The following is a 16,243-nucleotide window of genomic DNA, read 5'->3' on the forward strand; positions in this document are numbered from 1 at the left end:
GCTTTCTACCATATTTAAATTGATATGAGATTTTATTGTTACACATTCCGCACTTATTAGGCTGTTGTTTTTTGTTTTGTGTTGACTATCCAAAAATGGAAGAATATAAATAACTTGCATAATAGACAACTACTCTATGGCCCTTGGGACAAGTTTCATACAGCTTTCATTTAATATATGGATGATTTCATCATCCCAAGGGATATGCCAAGTTGTTTTAATACAACCTACATGACAAGAGTGGGAAAGTGTCAGAAGCATCAGCATTAGATCAACTGAAATGAAAGGCTAAGGATAGGCTAATTATATTGTTGTGACTGTTGCTTTTGTACATCGCCCCGAGTCCCTGGGGGGAGAGGGGGCGACTAAGAAGTCAAATTAAATAAATAAAATAAAATAAAATAAATAAATAGGCTACATTATCATTTCAAGAAATACAAAAGTAAAAACATGAAACAGTATTCTGGTTTAAGTAGAAAAATAATGTGCTTCTAATGTATCAAAAAGTGTGAAAAACCTTGGTCTATTTTGAAAGATAGTAAATGAACTGATATTTCAAGGTAATTTATATATCAGATTCCTATGTTCTTTCCTGCTTTTGCCCTCCCCCCCCCAAAAAACTGCAGGATAGGCAGACATATGTAAGTGTAAATGAGAGATGAATAATAATTTCAAAGAAATAATTGCCTTTGTTCATTTGATACAGCGAGAATTACCTGTTTAGTGCCTTGCGATTAACATATGAAATCATGCCAGAATTTTGTGTTTTATACAGAAAATCGGAGTTAATACAATAAGTTGGTGCCCCCCACCAACCACCCCTCACTTTTTTTTTGTATTTCCTTCAGACAATCTTCCAGCATAGCATATGATGCCTACCTTATTTTCCAAGCCTGTGCTGTTATTATGCATGCTTACTCATAGAGTATCCCACTTATCCAAGTGACCTTTCAGCCAACTGTTGATATTTAGAGTATTACATCAGTGTTGCATAAGGTTCAAAAACTTTAGTCATACAACTTTATATAAGAAAGAGAGAGAAAGAAGAAGAAAACAATGTGGAGAAGGGGATAAAGTTAAGTTTATTAAATGAGGCAATCAAGAGGGAGGGGGAAGGAAAGAATACAGAGTAAGCAAAATGTGTAAGTAGGAGTAAGTAAAGTTTTAGCTACAAAAGCCACTTTTGTTCCAAGATGCAACCTTTGGTATGAGAAAGAAGAGAGACACCTACCTGAATTTAGAGGATGGACTCCAGCCAAACTGTAATTACCAGTCCAAACTCAGCTACTTCTGTCGGATCTAAAAGATCAAGATCTAAAACGAAAGGATCCTCTGAAAATCTGTGGGTAGGGCAAGTAAATACAAAAGTCTTTGATTACTCTCTTTCTCTGACACATCAACACTCCAGCAAATCAACGTCTTGTAGAAACACTGGACAAACATTGAAAACTGCAACTATCATTCTCCTAGCCAGAAGCCCACTGGGAGCTGTAGTCCAACCTGGTAGGGAAGGGGGAGGGGGGGGTCGGAATATATCCAAACAGAAGGAAGGGAAGATTTATTCCACTCAACTCGCGTGGATTTTAACTGGCATCATCACTAATGGAAATTGATGGGAATAAATGTTCCTAACCAGAGCAAAGCAGCAAAGGCATAAAAAAGGCATTTCCAAGTAAGAAAAATGCACCTTGTTATCGAAACAAACTCGAAGCGCAGGAACTGTCCTCTCCGGATTCTGCAGCACTGAAATATCACACCAGAAACAGCCACGTCTCTATGGCCCCCAGCACTCTAGATTACTGTACCTCAACCATGGAGAGGAGGAAAGAGCGTCACTAAGCCTGGAGTCAGGTGACCTCGCTCTTTTCTTTTCTTTTTTTTTCGTTACCGGATATGACGAATTTGCAGGAAAAGTTACCGACCGGCTGGGTAGTTCGACAGGTAAGGCTGGTTATCTTCGCGGTGGGCGAGGAGGATGGATAGAGGGCCCGAGAAGGGAATTCGCCGGCGACGCTCCTCGCGGCGATCAAGCGCGATGGGGGTGGGGGGGGATGACGCTGTTGGCGCTGTCGGGACGTCATGTTGTGTTAAGAGTCTTTGAACCCCGGAGCTCTGTTGGTAGGAACACTGCCCGCCAGGAGTATTGCCCCGCGGAGGGCTAGGCCAGGTTGTTACTGTTCCGACTGTGTATCGGAGAAGTAATGCAGATACAGTAATTGAGTTAGATACCCTAATGAGATACCCTAACTCAGGGGTGGAGAACGATGGCCCTTTTATGACTTGTGGACTTCAACTCCCAGAATTCCCGAGCCTAGTATGGCTGGCTCAGGAACTTTGGGAGTTGAAGTCCACAAGTCATAAAAGGGCCATCGTTCCCCCTCCTCTGGCCTAACTCAAGAGGGTCGGAGAAGGAGCCCGCGTGCGGCTGTCTCCCTCAGTCTGGTCCCTCGAGATGAGGCACAGGTTCTCCAGGCAATTTTAACTCGAGGCAGTCTCTCCTTGCCCCTTGATGGAGTAGCAATTATCATAGTAGTAAACTCAGAAGCATGGAGCCAGTTTGGTGTTGTAGTGGTTAAGGCACCAGGCTAGAACCTGGGAAGCCGGCACTTTTAGTCCAGGCTTAAATATGAAGCCAGCTGAGTGACCTCGGGCCTGTCATTCTTTCTCCCAGCCTTAGGAAGAAGGCAAGGGCAAACTACTTCAGAAAAACCTTGCCAAGAAAACTGCAAGGATAGGCACAAACAAAGTCTCCAGGTGCTTAAAGTCACCCTAAATAAATGAGAGCATCAGTCTACAATTGGACAAGCATTCCAAAAATTTACTAGAGATTTCAGAAGCATCTGCATCCTGATCTCTATCTGTCTCCCTCCCTCCCTCTCTCACTCTCTCTCAGACATACACACACACACACACCTCTTGATTTCCCTAAATATTGTCTGTGCCTACCTGTGGATTATTTCAGCAAGATGAAATATGAGTATCCAGTGATATCTTTGCTGAATTATATTCCAGAGTTGTTCGATTATGTTGAATTGCCTGAATAATTTTCTTAGCTATTATGAAAGCTGATGTTGTGAAGCAGTTAATCTTAGTAATTATAGCTAATAATTCTTAAGAAATCTTTGGGGATTGGATGTAAAATGTCAAGCACAGCTCTTGGTTGCTTCATGTACATATTTGTTGCCTTCAAAGATATTTTTCATTTAATCCAAAGATTAATTGAAAAGTATGTTTTTCAATTAATTGTCTTTTATATTAGTTGTTAACTAACATGTAATGATTTAATGATTAATGTCTTACAAAATGATTTAGTAGTGAGGGATTCAGTTTGTAAACAGGTATAGAAAATAGCAGTAGTTACAGGATTAGAAAAGATAGCAAACAAAGTCTGAAGAATAATGGAAAAATTAGTAGCATTCAAAGCTATTGTGTATTATGCAAACTTGGGTCCATATCTTAGGGAGCATATACAATTGGTGCATATAATTACCCTGAGCTTTTGAAAGCTGGTTATTTTCTTAGTTATAAATAAGGGACTTATTATCACCTCTGATAAGATACTATGAGGTTTTATGAAAATAATAAATAAAACTAGGGAAGAAGTTTATTAAATACTCAACACTTCTTAAAATTAGTAACTCAAGCATCATATAAGTTTTTGGTTTTTTAAAATATTAGAATCATTTTAGACTGAGATTGGTTACCAGTTCTGCTAACTTATCTGTTATTTCCATTTAGCAAATAATAAAATACAAATAGAAACTATATTTGTATTATATTTTTGAACTATGTTATTTCCCCCAAAAAATGTTGAAGGAAGACCTTTAACATTTAAAACATGTTAAAATGTAATGTGACCTAATCAGTTCTATGGAGTTGATCAGGGAAGAATCCATGGCAAATAAGCTACTAAGAAAGCTCAGGTAGGGAAATGGAGAAGATTCTTTTGTTAGTGGAATTTGCTTTTTTGATGCCAACTTCCACAGATAGAAGGTATTGCCCCATTGATGGTAGAAATTCTATATTCAGTCCTATAATATAGGAATGAAAATGGGTCATGTTGCCATCACAAAGCAGTTCTGAAGGAAAAAGATCGTTGCTTTTCTTTCTTTCTTTTTGTACTAATATGTACACTAGTTGCAATTATGGTGGTTCTAGCTCCTTTTCATAAATTTAACAAATCTATACAGCTATTTTTAATAATTCACATTCATGTTTTTTAGTATTTTAGTTGGGTTTCTCATGTACTTGCTTTTTAGGCATCTTCAAAGACAATGGTTGATGCATCCCTCAATATCTTCTCTGGTGATCAAGATAATGCATATTGTTTCAGTGCTATCTTTCTTCAGTAATTAAATTCAACAAAAGAAGCCCTTAATTTTAAGCTTCCATGAAGTTCAGCTGCTGCCTGTTGATTCTCGTTCTTAACCTCGGTGTTTTTGCTCAAGAAAATGTTACTTCCAACCTGACATTTACTGTGGGATCAAGGTCTCTGCCTATCAACATATCACTTCTCCCTATCTTTCAAGCTTTGAAAAAATATCCAGTTCCTCAGAATATCATAGCAAAAGAAGGTACCTGTGTTTTCATTGAATGTAATTTGAACGTTAGCCAGCAGGACATCATACTCTGGTACAACTCAAAGGGGCATCTTCTGGAGCAAGGTGGAAGAGGTAAGACACATATTTGTCTAAACTTACAATAAGCTTGACTCAATATATAATGCTCATAGAGGTTTTCTTGTCACATTCCGTAAAAAGCACAAAGCAGAAAAAAATAACATATATGCAATCACAGTGCCTAAAGGTACCTATATTACAATGTACTACAGATTTCTCTTAAATTACAACAATGGACATCTATTTGCATAGTTAAGAATTTATATATAACATATTTTTCGGAGTATAAGACACACCTTCCCCCCCCCCCTAAAAGAACATGTAAATGTTGGTGCATTTTATACACTGAATACAGCCATTTTTGGCCACCCAAAGCCCCGCCCCCGAGTCCCATTTTTGCGAAAAAGGAGCCATTTTTTGCAAAAACTGAGTTGTTTTTCCTTTCCCCCAGCCCTGCTAAAGCCTGCAGAGTGCTCCTGGGGGCCAGAGAGGACCAAAACTTCTTTTTCTTGCTTACCTCTTCAAAATCTTGGTCCGTCTTATGCACCAGTGTGTCTTATAATCTGAAAAATACAGTAGATATATAATATATTTATATAGAGAGATATAATTTAATGATCAATAAATAGGTTGTTCAGTCAAATTGCTTTAACATTATCATTTGGCATTTTGGGTTAAAATAATCTGCAGGCAAATCTTGGAATGCCTGTCTGAACAACAGCATTTTCTGAAGCAGTCTTATTTAAAGGATTGTTCATCTGACTTTACAACAGCTGCAAGGAAGATTGGATTTGCAGCAGCAGAATTCTTTCTCTAAGAAAGAACAAGTTAAAGAAACCCCAATCAGATCCTGAATTTGGTTATTTGAATCCCATCTGTACAAATTAAATTTATATTGTATAGACCAGGGCTGTCAAACCCATGGCCCATAGATTGGATGTGTCACACGCTGGCCACCCCCACCCATTTTAGCAAAGGCGGGAAAAGTCCTGATATGTTATGCAACGATACTGTGACAATGTGAGTTTGACACCCCTGGTATAGACAGTTTTCAAGAAAATTAGAAGCCTAAACTAAAGTTGCTGCAATGATTTAATGCATCATTTAAAGATCACTGTTTTGAAAAAGCCCCATTGCATGCAGGCGTTAAAATATTTTATCCAAGTATCTACTTTCTGTTATTCTCTATAGCAGTGATGGTGAACCTATGGCACGCGTGCCACAGGTAGCACGCGGAGCCATTTGTCAGGACACGCGAGGCGCTGCCCTGTCAGCTGGCCAGCGCGCATGCGCGTGCTGGCCAGCTAAGTTCACCCCTTTTTAAAGCCATTTTTCGCCCTCCCCAGGCTCCAGAGGCTTTATAGGAGCCTGGGGAGGGCGAAAAGAGCCTCCCCCCCCCGGAGGCCCTCCGGAGGCTTCATGAGCTTCCGTGAAGCCTCCAGAGCATAAAAAACCGGTCATAGGGCAAACTGGAAGTTCGGGAACGGACTTCCTGTTTGCTCAAAGGGTCGTTTTGAGCATTCCAAAGGCATCTGGGAGGCCTCCGGACGGTCCCTGAAGCCTTCGGAGTGCTCAAAACGACCCTCCGAGCAAACCGGAAGTCACTTCCGGTTTGCTCGGAGGGTCGTTTTGACTGCTCCGAAGGCTTCAGGGAAGTCTCCTGAATGTCCCTGAAGCCTCCAGAGGGGGGGGGGGGGGGGAGGCTGTTTTCGCCCTCCCCAGGCTCCTATAAAGCCACTGGAGCCTGGGGAGGGCGAAAAAAGCCTGTAAAAATGGGGAGCGCCTGTAGTGCGCGCATGCGCACTGGGGAGGGTCATGCATTGCATTATGGATGTGGCACACCTGCACATGACCCCCCGGCGCTCCCCCCACTTATGGCACGCGAGCCAAAAAAGGTTCGCCATCGCTGCTCTATCGGATATAACTACAATTGCTGTGAATGTATTCATAATTAGATATTTTCATGGGGATGAAAAAGAAAATAAATGAATAACATTAACCCAAAATAAAAGGTAATGGTAGGCAATCTGGTACAAAATATTTTTTCCTGCTAAACTTCGTGTGGTTTATGCTTATTCTAGAGCACGGGTGTCAAATTTACATCACGGTGACATCGCGTGATGTATAAGGACTTCCTCCCCCCTTCACTAAAATGGAGATGGGGGTGGCCAGCGCGTGACACATCCGACCTGTTGGCCGGGAGTTTGACAGCCCTGTTCTAGAGCAACAGTTTTTAAAATTCAGAATAGCTAACAGAATTAAAGCCAGATTAGAATAAAATAATATTTATAATCAATTTATAAATAATTAAACAGAAATTCTGGGCATATATTCATTGGGAGAAGGTACCACAACTGAAATGGCCGCATCTTCCGTGCATGCTAACCTGAGAAATATGAAAGCATCATTTGATCTTGCAGTGTTTAAAAAAAAAATTTCTATTTGTGTCTTTAGATGGAAGACTGGTGATCTCTGACAATATCCTCAATATCACAGGTGTAATATTTGCTGACCGGGGACGATATACTTGCAGTGTCACAAATGAAAATGGCACTTCTTATTATTCAGTCACCCTCAGAGTGGTCTCCACCTCTGGAGACATGGGCATTTATTACATGATTGTCTGCCTAGTTGCTTTTACCATCATCCTAATCTTAAATATTACACGTCTGTGCATGATGAGCAGCCATCTTCGTAAAACAGAGAAGGCCATCAATGAGTTCTTCAGAACTGAAGGGGCTGAGAAGCTACAGAAGGCTTTTGAAATAGCCAAACGCATTCCTATTATTACCTCTGCCAAAACTCTAGAGCTGGCCAAAGTCACCCAGTTTAAAACCATGGAATTTGCTCGCTACATTGAAGAACTTGCCAGAAGTATCCCTCTGCCACCTCTAATCCTTAACTGCAAGGCCTTTATGGAAGAAATATTTGAAGCAGTGCATGTTGATGACCCTGATGAAGTAGGAGATGGAGTGAAACAGACCCAAGCACTTGGTCCCCAAGAGGCACTCTATCCCTTAAACCCAGAAATAAAGCGCAGTAATTCACCAGCAGGAGATTCAGATGATGGTTCACTGAATGACCACGGCAAAGAAATAGCTGTGGAGGTATCTGTCCACCTTCAGTCAGAGGCACAAAGCATTGATACTGTTTCTCATGATAGTGTCCCCTCCCTGCCGTCAGAGGATGGTGCGAGGGCTGAATCCAAATAGAATTGCAAAGCTACTTGTGTAACGTTCCTCCTGATCTGGAAGAACACTCTCAAACAAAAAAGGGAAAATGCCACCATAGTCTCAGATGCATGATCCCTGTTTGTTTTTTTGTTTTAAATTTTGTTAGGTGACTGTAAAATCAGCATAGATGAAACTATTTTAAAAGTCTTCTTATAACTAATCTTAGAAGTATTTTGCAGCAGAATCCTTTCTATCAATTATTGATTATTCCAGTTACAATTGAGTAGACAAACTTTTTGTTGGCTGGTGTAGTACAGTTTATTTATTATTATTTTTGTGAGAGAAAGATTGCAGCAAATAGGGCACCAATGGCATGTTATGAAAAATAATTGGAGACTTTGTTGCATTCCCCCCCCCCCCCACTTTTCAGTGAGCTAAGACTGAAAGACGCACACACCTTTGCTTGCCCCCTAAAAACTAAAATGAAGGCTGGTGAGCGATCTGTTCATGAGATAAAACAAAATAATACATTGATATAACTAGTTTTTGTCATGTCTACCCAGAAACTTAAATTCTTATATGTGGTCAGTTCTTTTATTACAGTTCACAAGTGTACTGTACAAGAAATTATAATGTGGCAGGTCTTTTTTTTTTAATGCTATAAGGAGACTGATCGTTACAACGAAAAACTGAAAAACTTATGAAATATTCAGAGATTCAATTGTATGCATGTATGTATGTATGTTCCTATTCAGTATTTGCATTAGAAAATAGGAACCCAAGTGCAACCTTTGCATTGCAGCCAAGGACAGACCTCTTAAAATATTCTGCCAAATTTTTGCCAAATATTTTAATAAATGAGGTTCTTTTCACGGTGTTACTCATAATATCAACTTTTAGAATATTATTTCATTTCATTGCAGTGGTGAACGGACAAAATCTTCAAGTTCTCTTAGTGTTACTATGATAAAAACAGTGACAAGTTCGTTACTAGTGACTATTTTGAAGTGTCTGCAGTAATCTCATAACTTCAGCCTTCTTCTTCGGGTAGTATGTTCTTAATTGTTAATATTAAGTGTCCAATGTTGAGGACAATGTGATTCGATAGCAGTTATAAGTGTTCCATGAAAATCACCTAGTGGAAGCTGTTAACATGAGTCAATGATCATTTGGGTGAAAAAGATGCACAGTTAGAACAGTAGGTTGAGAATTGTTATCTACGGAGTAACATTTGGCCCCAATAAAAAACCTGGGGAAACCTCAAAGAACACCACCATTATACAATAAACAACTCTAATACAGACATTTGGTTGATTCATGTTCAACAGTAGTGTAATTGCCTACTAGAGCTGTGGTGGCACAGTGGTTAGAATGCAGTACTGCAGGCTAATTCTGCCAGTTGCCAGGAGTTCACTCCTGACCAGCTCAAAATTGACTCAGCCTTCCATCCTTTCAAGGTCGATAAAATGAGGACCCAGATTGTTGGGGGCAATATGTTGACTCGGTAATCCACTTCAAGGGGGCTATAAAGCACTATGAAGTGGTATATAAGTCTAAGTGCTATTGCTACTGCTTCAGGCTACAGATATGAAATAATACAGTTAAATTTCACATTAAAAAAAGACACTTTGTAAATTCAAATTTAAATTGTTGAGGATTTAGTTTGGTCAGTTGTTGCCTGTTGTTACCCTCACATACCTTTACTTCACATAACTGAAGTGATGCAATCCACTATATCATCATCTCCCACTATAAGCAGATCTGTCCTTATGCTATGAGGTCACATTTGCTAATGAAATAACATTTTCCTTTCTCTTCCAGCCATTTGAATTGTCCCAGTTCATGCAAGCTTTTTTTTCCCACATGGGGTGGGGAGGGGGGGCAGGACAGCTCAACGCGTAGTTTCCTTCTTAGCTTTAAAATGAAATGACAAATTGACCCATAACGTAGAAAGTTAAAATAATGCAAGTCTAAATTTATGATATGAAATGCCTTTTGCTCTAGCAAAAGTTGAAGAAATATGATTTTTGAAGGAATCTTATGTTTATAGCACAAGTGGGTGGCAAGCAGTAGTAGTAATGGCACCTGGGAATTGGAGTCATTGGCAATAATGCCCATCTGTTTAACAGATTGTTTAAGAAAACATTTACCTCACAATATTTAGCTTAATTTTCTTAAAATTTGTTTCTGTTTCTAAAGCAAAATAGATCATGCAAGCTTAAGCTTGGCAAAGGGATATATTTGTAAATATAGGAGGGTATTTCTCTCTGCCCTTCTATAAATCATTTTTATGTATCACCTGTAAAAAGAGGATCTTGGTTTGCTTTATTTTCTTTCGTGGAACAAAGGCAGGACAGAGATGAGCAATTCATTTAGATGGATTAGATGTAAAAATCATGCATGGTCAATATTGTGCAGTGTGGATGGTTTTTTTAAAGCATATATTTTTACCAAATATTCTTGTAGTGTGATGAACATATTTGGAGAACTACTGTGCGTGGTATGTACTTTGTTAAAAAATTAATGTAACCTTATTGAAAAAGAAGAACGCAAGACTTCTAAAATGTCCAATAGATTTTAATGAATAAGTGGTGCAAAAGCCCAGCCGTAAAGGTAATATTACCTAACGCTAATTGGAAGTTCAGTTCTGCCTGTGTACTTTTTGTGTGTGTGTAAGCTAACTTACGTTAGTAGACATGAGGTTGTGTTCTTATTTCTTTAGCTGTAGTGTTTTGTGAAAGTATTAGAAAATTTAACTCTGTTCACCAAAATATGGTTTCAGCATTACATTTGTAGCTTGGGAGTTGCCACAGTTGTATTTCATACTTTTATACAAAAATATATTGGCTTTCTTCCAATAATAAAACCTACTATTAAATGCCTGAACTGTGTTTCTGGTTTTATGTATTATTATCTGTATGCTATTTTAATGCCTTTAAGCCCTGCAGCCATATGCAATCATTTACATACAGTATATTATCTATGCAAGTGATTGTCGGCTTCTGCAATTTTTGCCAGTTGGTCCTCTGATATATATGCATTATTGATTTATTTTCTAACTGGTTACGTGGAAAATAAGAAAAGAAACCATTATGTATAAATCAGCTTTTGAAATATTTAATAATAATAATAATAATAATAATAATAATTTTATTTGATTAGCCGCAACCCTCTCCCGAAGGACTCGGGGCGGCGTACAATCAAAACGGATAAAAATACACATAAGACAAAAATATATACAAAAAGAACAGAGACATATACATATGTGCACGGAGGAGAGTTGACTTATAAGTGAAAGACAATTAAAAACACAATTTAAAATCCCCTTAAATAAAATTACTAAATTAAAAAACCCATCAGGAGCATTAAGCATTACATGCACATAGCAATGGGGCTTTAAAATGCAAAAATAATCAACGAATAGCTTGCCTGAATTCTGCTTTAGTGTGTTCATATCAAAACAGCTGCAAAAAATAGAAACTATAGCAGCAGCAACATTCTGGTTTATCTCAATGTCTATCATCCACTGATCCTCTGTCTGATATCTTCCAGACATATTGAACTAAAGTTTCCATTATAATTGAGTAGAAAACCATTGTATGACCTCCTTCTCAGAGATCACAGTGGAGCCTCAAGTACTGTGCTGCTTCTCTGCTTTAAACTTCCCTTCCATTTCTTTCATAGTACTCCTATGTGGCTTCTGAGTATTGATCACTGAGGAGCACACGATTGTTTCCTTGTCATCTTATTCCTGTTTTGAAAGCCCTTGCAGCCCTTTCCTCTTTATGCAGCCTCTCCATACAGTTCTCAGGTGAAAGCTTTCATGGGTTCTTTCTGTAGGATTTGTTTCTTTAGCAAAATCCTTTACCCTAGCTTCATTACTTTTTTATCATCCATAACGCTCAGCCCTTAGCTTGAATTTGCTAAGCACTTTATTATATTCAGGAAACTCCTACTTATTCTCCGTTCCTAAATCAAGACGTAGACCAATCAGCAGTAAGAGAAGGGTTGCTCATTGGAGGAAACTTTATCAAAATAAAGTGCTGTAAATACACACAATTTGCCCATCCTTGGATAAGCCAACTCTCTTTTTTTTTTACCAAAATACTGTGAAAAATGTGCCACTTGTGATAAGCTGACCCTCAAAATTTATATACATTTAAATCTTCACGATTGACTTATCTGTGGGTGGCACATTTTTCACGGTATTTGGGTTAAAAATTCAAGGGTTGGCTTATCCAAGGAGGAGCTTAACTGTGACTACATACAGGTACTTTAAAATAGTATTATTGTTTGTCTGCTTTCATTCCACTCACCGTTTTATCATCTAATACAATTCAAGAGGGGACAATTATATATAATGGTTGACAATTCTAAACAAGCCAGTAGAATGTATAATCCTTATATGTAATACGAATTACTAAATAATAGGGTAAATTCACAGTTCTTGCATAATAGCAAAATCAAAGGAAAATTTAGTTGGCTTAGAGCACCATTAAACATATAAATCCATCCAACCTAAGAAAAATATCTGTATAAAGCATTTGTGTCTATCTTTTTTGGGTTATCTGTACATACTGTATATATTGGAAGGCACTACGTATTTGGATTTCATTTACTTTTGTGGGGCTTATTTTCAGCTAAATTAAACTAACTAATCCATTACCTTATAAGGAGTCATTGTTGAGTCAGCCAATGATGGAACCTTGCTGGCAATCATATATTTATTTTTGGTTCTGCCTTCCTTAAATGTAAGGTTTTTTTTAAAAAAAAATGTAATTATATGCATTTAACACTAGAGGCAGCTGTTGTTTTGAAGAACATGGAGATAATATCAAGTCTGCCAAAAGAGATCTGTTTAAAAAAAAAACTAGCAACCTTGAACTATTTCACTTAGCTGGATAAGCATTCAAATTTATTATATGTTCAAAAGATGATTTTGTTTGATATTGGTTTTCATACTATTGTTATATATCTTACAACTGTCGTATATAATTTTGGTTTAGATAAACTAAAATTAGTAGCATTACCATTTCAGACATGACAGGAAACTAAAATTAGTTGAAGATCAAAACAAATCCTTCTCTCTTCTTCATATAGGTATGCCTAGGATCCCAGGTTTATCCCCATCAGGCTGATCAAAGTGTTAGCTTTATGTCCTAGTGCTGCCAGAGAGACATAAAAGAAAGAGAAAGAGAGAGAAATACGAGGAGATCATGATATGGATTAGGACTGTATTAGGATCGTAAACCAGACGATCTGACACGACTGACTGTGCCAGACTGACTGACACGTCAGTCATGTTTTCTAAGCAGAAAGGGCACACACATCGCCCAAAACACACATGCCTAATGCCGATGGTCCAGGCATTAGTTGGATGGTGAAGAGGATGGATGATCAATGTTAATCTGGATTCATCATGCTGCCAAATCAATTGCTATTGATGTTTTGTTCACACCAGGCGTATTTACTGTTCAGTTAACACATGTGCCTACAGAATCTATCCACATACAGGGATCTAGTTAGTTCAGACACATGCCAAGTACATAGGCCAGCAATAGCATACAGGTTTTGTATATACATAGCACTGCAGAGTCCCAAATGAAGGATATTGAAGTGTGGCTCACTGCTTACCGATCACAGAGTGAAATTTACATTCTATGATATCCAGATATAAATGCCACAGCCTTTCTTTCTGAATTCAGGCCCTGGTTCCAAAATGCCACCATCTGTGCATAAGGGAGAGCTATCATAAAACTTGAAACAAAAAATTCAAAGGTATCTGTGTGAAAGTCAAACGTGTTATATGGGGGGAAAGAGGGACAGGAAGGTAGAAACTGGGGACCTTTCAGATGTTGCTGAACTGCGGCTCCCAGCATCTCACATCATCAGACAGGTTCGCTGGGACTCTAGTACTCAGTGTCAGAATAAAAACTTCAGCATTGAACGTGACATTAGCCTGACAGTTTGGCTTATGCAAAAGTGACTTGCAGGACATCCCTTGGGGCTTTCAACAGCAAAGGGTTAGCTATCATTTACAGCTGTAAAAGGAAGTGGAGATGGCCAAAGATAGTGAAGCAAAGTCACCATTACAGTATAGGGTAGGGCTGTGAGGAATGATGGTGAATGTAAGAAGAATGCTAGGATGATACACATCCTGGACTATAAAGGTCAAGCTCACTATACTCTAGTTTAGAGACCTAGCAATAGGAAACGCTAAGAATGACAATATTGGTAGACCTCTCCTATGTTCTCCAATCTGGTGTTCTCTAAATGTGCTGAAATATAAATCCCATTATTCATAGCTACCATAGCAAATAGCCACATCAGCCAAAGATGATCACACTGAATTATGGATACTTGGTGTGATTACAGTTGGGGGTGTAAGGGTCTGTGACGGGGATGATGGGAATTAGCAATTCTTGGCATCTTCATACTGCAGAACGACTGCCAATCTATCTGCTTCTTTCACCCTTTTAGATTTCAAAATGCTTACAGCTTGAGAATGCTCTCATAAAAGAGGTAATCTGCAAACTGCATCATACATAAATAGGCTGGAGGATGCAACACTGGACTCATTTCAAAAAGTAAAAGGAATCATTGTTTGGGGCTTGTTCGCTAGCCTTCCCGCCCCTTCCACCCTGCCTCCTTCTTCGATTTGTGCAGCATTTCAGATGCGAGTAGAACTGCCAGCATATATAAAATATCAGCTACAAAGGCCATAAAAGCTAAAAAGAGAAAATGCCTGAAAAAACACCTACTGAGATCCAGAGTGAGACAGGCATGGAATATACTGTATATAAAGGAATACAGAATATTGCCAGCCATTCTGAAAGCACAATGGGAACACAGGAATTGTGAAAGCATTAAATGGCCTTGGATTTAATCACCCATCCATGCAAGATATCACAGAGAAATAATACTGTTTCAGATCTGTAATTGGATCTGCAGTATCATGGTAAGCCAGTTGAATAAGTCAACAACCACATAATTTCAGCACCACTGCCTAAGAACAACTGAACTAGCATATTAGCTCAACATTGTTTGCTTGCTTGAGTAAAATGGCCCCTTGGTTCCTATTAAAATCTTGGCTTCTAGTTCTAGGCAATGCATTTCTCTCTATGTGAGACGCTGGCCAAATTGCCATTGTGCAATGACTAGAATTTCCAAAACATTAAGATGAATATGTTCCCTTTGGCTGTAATCCTCTGTCCAGTCATGTCCTCCTATAGTCATCTATTTCAGTAGCCATTAAGCATACATAAATATGGGCATCTGAACCAGAAATCAACGATGTCACTTCATCATAACCTGATGCAGAGGGAAATCTACAATTGCCATTTCAATGGGAAGCTGCAGTCAGTCACGCCTCTCAGTAAGCATGCCTGAATGATATACATATTTGCTGTTTTCATATTTTCAGATGACAGTCTAAACAAGGAGCAGTCAGACTTGTGACCCAAAAGGAACACTTTCAAAAAGCTAAAATCAAATCATTTCTCTTTGTGAAAAGCAAAACTTAGAAACCACTTTTGGTCTACAGCTATTCCTTCCTTCCTTCCTTCCTTCCTTCCTTCCTTCCTTCCTTCCTTCCTTCCTTCCTTCCTTCCTTCCTTCCTTCCTTCCTTCCTTCCTCTCCCTTCCTTCCCTCTATTATCACTTGCTAGAGCACTGCAGGATGATGATCATATTATTGATGATCCATGGCAAGGTCACATGGGCTCATCCCAGCTCCATTTCTTATGTATTGACATATTTCTTTGGAAAATCACAGGAATTCAAATATGTACCCTTCAAATAGCTTTTCTCATTTATCTCCAATTACATGTAAATTAATGCAGTGATTCTCAACAAGGTTCATCCCCCTCAACACACACACACACACACACACACACACACACACACACACACAGAGCAGTATCAAGATAATGGATGATATGTGCATGTCAATAGGCTTTTCTAGCAAATCCTCTCAAGGCAGCATACCCAGTTTGATGCAAAAAATATGACTACAAAGCAAGGTTTCCAGAGTTTGTGTGTTTGTGTTGTTGTTTTAATTTGCCTTTGTCCTTCAGAGAAAAGGTCTGCAAACCTCTGATTTGTTTCTCTCTCTACAGAGGGAATTACAAACTGTGGGAAAGAGAGAAAGGGCTGTTAAACTGCAGTGAGGATGGGATTACAAGAGAGGGGAAAAGGTTTAGAAGTATCAAGCTTGTAGAAATGAGGGAGGAAGCTTAGTGTAGCTGCATTGGGAAAGAGTCCCAAAAACAATTTACAGCCTGCCTATGTTTTGCAAACAGCGGGAATTTAAAAGCAGTTTAAAAGAAGCTGACTTGAGCCACAGGGACACTGTTATGTCTGGTACCCAATATTTTAAAAAACATTCCTCACTTAGGAGAGCAAAAATAACAGTATACCATAAAGAAGTGGAGGGTAGGGATATTTTGCTAA

General features: G+C 38.7%; 2 protein-coding genes across 5 annotated transcripts in view; one reads left to right on the forward strand and one right to left on the reverse strand.

Moving 5' to 3' along the window:
- Nucleotides 1-1,840, reverse strand: part of FAM114A2 (family with sequence similarity 114 member A2) — a 21,849-nt gene extending 20,009 nt beyond the window's left edge. For 2 of the 4 annotated variants that reach the window (XM_081934964.1, XM_081934965.1), the window contains exons 1-2: nt 1,806-1,840; nt 1,232-1,340 (exon numbers count right to left, since the gene is read on the reverse strand). The gene's annotated coding sequence lies outside the window, so the exon portion shown is untranslated. Of the gene's footprint in view, nt 1-1,231; nt 1,341-1,687 lie in introns of all 4 variants that reach the window. The other 2 variants (XM_081934962.1, XM_081934963.1) reach the window with 1 other exon arrangement.
- On the forward strand, nt 1,808-10,678 carry MFAP3 (microfibril associated protein 3). The gene is made up of 3 exons (XM_081934966.1): nt 1,808-1,941; nt 4,260-4,673; nt 7,074-10,678. Exons 2-3 carry the CDS (start codon nt 4,391-4,393, stop codon nt 7,829-7,831), a joined length of 1,041 nt encoding a protein of 346 aa, XP_081791092.1. The 5' UTR covers nt 1,808-1,941; nt 4,260-4,390; the 3' UTR covers nt 7,832-10,678.
- Nucleotides 10,679-16,243: the final 5,565 nt, after the last annotated feature.

Source organism: Natrix helvetica (genome assembly GCF_964273705.1).
Source record: "Natrix helvetica genome assembly, chromosome: 1".
NCBI classification, from domain to species: domain Eukaryota; kingdom Metazoa; phylum Chordata; class Lepidosauria; order Squamata; family Natricidae; genus Natrix; species Natrix helvetica.

Coding starts and splice junctions, on each gene's coding strand:
- MFAP3 (XM_081934966.1), top strand. CDS start 4,391: ATGAAGTTCAGCTGCTGCCTGTTGATTCTCGTTCTTAACCTCGGTGTT. Junction 4,674..7,073: donor TCTGGAGCAAGGTGGAAGAG/GTAAGACACATA, acceptor TTGTGTCTTTAG/ATGGAAGACTGGTGATCTCT.